Below are 6,749 nucleotides of genomic sequence, written 5' to 3' on the forward strand. Positions count from 1 at the left end.
AAATAAATAATAAATAATTAGGGTTATTAGACAATCATGATTGTTTCATGTTCTTGTTTGCCTTTGATTTATGTTCAGACGTTTCACTTTTTTCTAAAATATAAAAAAGAAAAAAAAAAGTATATAATTGAATGAAAAGAAATCGAAAAGAATTGGATTGATGGTAATAAAAATCAGTATAATGGTGATCAAATGAATGAAAAGGAAAAGAAATCGAAAAGAAATGAATTCATGGTAATAAATTTTTTTTATGAATTGTAATAAAAAATAGTGATCAATTCACAATTATTTCCTTGTCTTTCGTAATCTACACCCAAAAAGTCTATAAATAATCGACGCCAAAAGAAGAAATAGAGAGAACATGATTGAGTAAAGAAAAAAGAGAGAATAATAGGCAAAAAAAATAGAGAGGAGCAGAGAATCTGAACTTGTTAAAACAAGTCCAAAGTTATCGATTTTCTTATCCTTATGTAATTTTCTTCTTATTAGTTTCTTTGTATTGCAGCCTTTAAAAATGTAGTTAGGTTTTTTTATCGTTTCTTCAAAAATAAACTCATATGTTAAGATTTCATTTTTCTTAAGTTGTGTGTCCTTAAAATTGTTTTGCAACACATACTAAAAAAAACATAAATAATTTATGCTTATAAACCAATCATCAAGTAAAACAAACTTCACTCATTGTAACATAACACAAAACTCACATTATAATTTATCAAATAACTCATAAAATCATAACAACGAACCAAATCAATAAATAATTTTTTTTTTCTTAGGATTAGAATTAATAGTCGTTGTGGCCCGAAATTCATCATCACTAGCCTCGCCGCATCACTCACTCCTAGCAAATTATGTAACATGAGCAAATTCTTTAACATGATGTATATTTTATTTTGTCGTCGTCCATCTGTTTCATTCACATACCGTCGCGTCATTCTTATTTTCTAACAAGAACTAATTTTTCTTAACTTTAAAATCAAATACAAAATAAAAAGATACAATCTGTGAACATACATCTCACCTCTTTTTTCGTTATTACTATTATTATTACCTTTTTTTTATAAGTATATAATAATAATTATAATAATATACTAATTAAAATCGAGTAATAATAAAATCGGATAACACATAAATATTTTCTACCAAGACCTACGTGTGTTTTGATTTTTCTATTACACCCGGATATGTAGGAGCAAAATTTTCCCCTTGTCAAACGGAATTAATAAAAATATATTTTTCCTTTTTTATTAATGTAAATAATTTATTTATTTTTTAATTATTCTTTTAGGAGTAAAATAACTAATTAAATAAATAAATAATTTGATTCAAGAATCCGTTTTGTAATCGACTCCCAAATCCGTTTTTTTAGTTCAAAAACTTTAATTTAGGTTTTATTTAATTTTCGCTTTAAAAAAAATAAAATTAGTGATAATTTCTTTTTCACGGACAAATCGGAGTGATAATGTAATTAAAAAGGTGAAATTAAAATTGCATTAAAAACTAAAAGAGATAATTTTTTGAGATAAATTCTTTTTACAAATGTGTTATGAGATGGAGGGAATATGTTTTTACTCAATTAATACAATGATACATTGATATTACTCATGCTATAAAAAGTAACTATCCATTCTTTTTTAAGAGACTTGCATTTAAGGAATAATTAAATTGAGATATACACACTTCCCCCATTTTATTATTCCTCTAGTTTGCAAGAAGTGATTGTTATCTTGGAGACTATTGATTGTGATAATAACGACATATAGCATACTATATGTCAATCTCACAATTAAACCAAACATGCACTTTATAGAACTCTAATCAATTTTAGAGAAGTGAAAATCAATTTTGAGAATAAAATTGCTTTTTTATCAATAATTAATTCTATTGAGTTAAGATGTAATTTTTACACTACAATTTATTGTTCAGCTCAATTTACCTAAATATATTAAAACATAAATATAGTTATTTTCAACTCACTTTTTACTAAAAACTCAATTTTACAAATTCAATTTTTGTCATTGCATTGTGGGACAAAACACACTAAAAATAGATCATAATAATGTTAATAATGTTGATCAAAACTAAAAAAGCACCAAATCATCAATTGTGACAGTATTTACATAATCATTTACACGTTAACACTAAAACCACTCCACTAGCTCTAGTTTCAGAATAGCCTGCATTGACAATAGCCGCTCGCCAATACTGCAACACCCGAAACCACCATAATGAAAAATAAATAACGAGATGTCATACTTTAAAGGCATGAAACTTCTTTATTTGTTCCAAAATGAACGGCACGAATCAACCAAAATTAAGGTCTCACACACCATGAAAGAGACACTGTTGTAACTTTTGCAAGCATAATACAAGACAAACGAGTGTAATCAAAATGTCTCAGAACCACTTATTCATTCAAAGCTTAAATATAAATTTAACATTTAAGGCTAATAAAAGATAAATAACTGCAATTTAAAAACCATGATCGAATATAATCAATATGTCGGTGTCGGATTCTGACACATTCGATGAAAAAGTGTAGGTGATATAGAGATGATGATCCTGAAATTATATGGTATATTTTCACAATAGAAATGTTGAAGATTCTCTAAGTGTTGGGGGCTAAAACGTATTGATTTGAGTTGCGGGATATCCCTGAAGCAGAGCTTTTTCAGAGAAGGCAATGCATTAATGTCGACAGTGATGGAATTCAAGTTGTTCAGAGATCCGAGTTGTAGTTCCTCTAACGCCTTAAAGCTTCTGTCTTGAAAATCCAAGCTTTCACCTTTATAAGCTTCACTAGTGATAGAGAGGAACAACAAGTTTGGTAGGTCTTTCAGTAAGTTCAAAAGATCATATCCAACCATTAACTCTGAGCCAGAAAGAACCAACTTAACAAGATGATGAAGACCTTGAACCCATTCTGGCAACTGATTTAACTTTCCTTGCAAACGAAGCTTCTGAAGCAGAGAGGGAACTTTCATATTCTCCAAATCAATTACATCATTTTCAGACTTTGCAACAATACTTAGTTTCTCCAGACGTTTCATTTTATTTATTGCACAACATAGATAACTTCCATGTCCTTCCATAACCTCAGTCAACCCCAAATCCTTTATTTTTCGCAGCTTTTCCAGCCCTTTTTCAATTAGGCCTACTCTCTCATCTACTTTCACATCACATAGTGTTAATAGGGATAACATGCTTCCAATTTTGTCCTTCAATTGAATCAACGACATTTTGTCACCAAGTAGATGTCGTAGCTTTCTAAGCATGCTAACCTCTTCTGGTATCTCATTTACATCTGATCCTCTTAGATCCAAAGTCTCTAAGTTCACAAGTTTTCCAATCGATTTTGGAAGATTTTTTACTTTTGTGTTCCTGAAGCTTAAGTACTTCAAGTGGATCAAATTTCCCAAATCTTTCAAATCATAAGACACTTTAGAATCTTCGAAATCAAGCACCTTCAATTTCTTGTATTTTGAAGGAATTTTGCTCACAAAGTCTATAGATAATTCTTCATCTGTGAAGAAATGTACTGATCGGATGAATGAACTTTCAATCTCATCTACAAAACTTTCACAAGAATTGGTTGCTATTGATAGATGCCTAGTTATCTCATTTTGATTTGATTCAATGTATTCATTTATACATTTACAAAAAGACAAATCCTCAAATTTTCTACGGATCATATCATGTATTAGGTAATGAACACGATAACTTTTAGGTTTTCCATCAATGGCAAATGAAGATACTTGCACCAAATTTCTGTCAATTAGATTTGTTAAATAGTCTTGAGCAACTTCCTCAAAAGTTTTCTCATTTTGATTTTCATTGTTTACAAACACAAACCCTTCTGCAATCCATTGTCGAATTAGCCTCTTTGATTTAATACCATAATCATGAGGGAAAATTCCAAAATACAATAAGCATGGTTTAAGATAATTAGGCAGGTTATCATAACTCAAAGCTAATGTTTGTGTAATGCATGTGTTTTCAATTATACTTTTCCATCGAAATGAGGGAAGACTCTTGTCATCTACATGCACACCAATGGCCACAATTCCTAGTGGTAAACCACCACACGCTTTCAAAATTTGAGAACATAATCCTTCAACTTTTTTCGGAATAACAACATCAGGTTTGAACGCAATATGACAAAGGAGCTCCTCAGATAATTTATCAGTTAAAGGTTGCATATTATGCACTTGAACATCAACAAGAGAAGATCTCTTACAAGTCTTAAAAACTTCTTCGTTCCTTGTGGTTATAATTATCCTACTTCCATTTTTCTCATCACTTAAGGTATGTTTAATTTCATGCCAAAAGTTTGTGTCCCACACATCATCAAAGAAGAGAACATACCTCTGTTTGTGCAAGTGTTTTTTCACTTTATCTCTCAAAGAATTTAGATTCATTGTATAGAAGCCATGAGGAAGATTATCCTTTTCCTCTTCTTCCTCTGTTGGTTGTAAAAACTTCTTCAACATGAACCTGAAGAATTTCTCTGGAGAGTCAAAATCTGATACACAGATCCAAACGTTGCACTTGAACTTCCCAATAACTTCCTCGTTGTCAAAAATTTCCTTGACAAGAGTGGTTTTACCCTGCCCTGCCATTCCTACCACAACCAAGACGCTGCGATTTTCATTTCCATCTTCCAACCAACCAATCAATTTACCATTTTGGGCTTCGAATCCCAAAATTTTTGTTTGGCTCATGTAAGGACTCCGACGAAGAATCTTCCATGCCTCATCTGGGTTTTCTGTAGAACCATTTGTTCCTTGTTCTGAAGAAGAGTTGATTTTAGTTTTATCGTTGATTTCAACGAGATTTAATTTAATGCCTCGAATCTCAACCGCTATTTGAAGACGAACATAACACCTAGTGTTGACACATTTAATTCTCTCACACTCACTGGGTAAAGTCACACATCCCATTTCACATCTCCTGGTGAATAATAAAAGAATAATCATTAGTGTAGAAAAGGGAAGATACACATTAGTTTTTTCTTTTGCTACTTTAATTCATAATTTTTTTTCAGATAAATTACAATTAGGTTACGTAAAGTCAATTGCATTCATGTAACCTACATGAATTTAATTTAACTATATATATGGTAAATTAGTTTTTATTGAATCTCTATTTTATTATTTTATACCAATAATACATTTTTATTTAACCTTTAAAATAATTTAAAACTAAATAATCAATTCCATCGTCACTTAATTCAATTCATGACGACTTTTAATACACAAAAATTTGTCCTCCGTTAAATTTCGTCAAGGAAAATTGTATGACATTAAATTGACTTTTTAATAATTTTTTATGAGAGTAATAATTTAAATATGCATTTTCTCTTTGCAAATATATCATTTTTATTTTTATTTTTATTGATTTCTTGTAATCTCTACAAAATTTATTTTTATTAAAATTGATTTATATAATAAAGTAGAATATTTGATATATATTTTTTATTTGTAGAAAAAGTGATTTGCACCAAATCTCATCAGAATATTTGATATTAATATCCCTTATATATATAAAAAAGATATATGAAAGACTAAAATAAGTATACATACATATTACATCATCAAATATAATATAAAGTAATTTTGCAAGTTTGAAAAACATAAAAGTACTGTTATATGGAAAGAAAAAAAAGTGTATTTTTAAAGATGAAACGGATATTTTTATACACAAAAAATAAATTAAAGAAAAGTTTTAAAAAAATTGGTTATAATATTAAATTTATTAATAATTTAAATTATTTTTGAAAAATATAATTAAATTATATTTTTATTGTAATATTTATTACAAATTAAAAAAAATAACATAATTAATGATAAATAAATAAATAAATAATTAATATAGTTAGAAAAATTGAATAAAATTTTATAAAAAAAGACAAGAAAAATTTATATTTAAAGGAATAAAGAAGTAAAGTAAGTGTACTTTTCATGTTGATAATACGAATTCCATTCATCGATGACATCTTCAATGCGAAAATATAATCTTGTCAGATCTGTCGCTTTCTCTTTCATGTGTTTACGTCTGTCGCCTTCTTCAGCTGCAGCCACTTTCTCTCTTGCTTCACTGATGTGTAAATTCAGTTTTTCCATTTCCTCTTTAAGGAATGCAATTTCTTTTGGGACATTGATCATCATATTGAATAATGCAAACATACACTCTTCATTGCAAACCTTTTGCAACCAACTAGATAGACAGTCACATTTGCAGAACTGTAGTAACAAACCACACCCACACCCCATCATTTTTTTTTTTGGTGGTTTTTGGTTTATGATGAGATGAGAAGGAAACTGTATGTTCTTCAAGATTTATAGAGTGAGTGGAAGACTGAGTTTCCTTTGGTCATTCTTTAATATTTATCGAGCTAGTTGGAATTAGATAATTTATAGTTGTAGTAGTGATTAAAGAGAGGTTCATTTTTCTTTTTGTCAAAAAAGTGCACTTTTCATTTGTTTAAGAATCGCGTGTTTGGAAGCAATTTGGAGGAAAAGAGAAAAATCAAAGATGTTTTATTTGTGACAAAATTTATTTGAATTGATCGATTTAAATATATAAATATTAACTTAATATTTTTAAATTAGAACTATTTTATATTTTTAAATTAGTTTAAATGCATAAAAAATCATTATATTTATACTTTATGTTTTTAAAATTGGTCAAACTGAATTAATATTTACACATGTGAATTTAATCTGAACAAATTTTAATTAATTTGAAAATGA

At 28.6% G+C, this 6,749-nt stretch overlaps 1 protein-coding gene across 1 annotated transcript; it reads right to left on the reverse strand.

Annotated features, from left to right (window-relative positions):
• Positions 1–2,301: 2,301 nt before the first annotated feature.
• On the reverse strand, positions 2,302–6,373 carry LOC101497108 (disease resistance protein RPM1). The gene is made up of 2 exons (XM_004506605.4): positions 5,953–6,373; positions 2,302–4,947 (listed from the first exon to the last, which is right to left on the reverse strand). Exons 1-2 carry the CDS (start codon positions 6,270–6,272, stop codon positions 2,493–2,495), a joined length of 2,775 nt encoding a protein of 924 aa, XP_004506662.1. The 5' UTR covers positions 6,273–6,373; the 3' UTR covers positions 2,302–2,492.
• Between the last annotated feature and the right edge of the window lie 376 nt (positions 6,374–6,749).

Source organism: Cicer arietinum, chromosome 5 (genome assembly GCF_000331145.2).
Source record: "Cicer arietinum cultivar CDC Frontier isolate Library 1 chromosome 5, Cicar.CDCFrontier_v2.0, whole genome shotgun sequence".
NCBI classification, from domain to species: domain Eukaryota; kingdom Viridiplantae; phylum Streptophyta; class Magnoliopsida; order Fabales; family Fabaceae; genus Cicer; species Cicer arietinum.

Excerpts from the sequence above, each read along its gene's own strand:
- LOC101497108 (XM_004506605.4), bottom strand. The coding sequence starts at position 6,272 with ATGATGGGGTGTGGGTGTGGTTTGTTACTACAGTTCTGCAAATGTGAC. Across the intron at positions 4,948-5,952 it reads TCGTATTATCAACATGAAAA|GAGATGTGAAATGGGATGTG; the intron begins GTACACTTACTT and ends ATTATTCACCAG.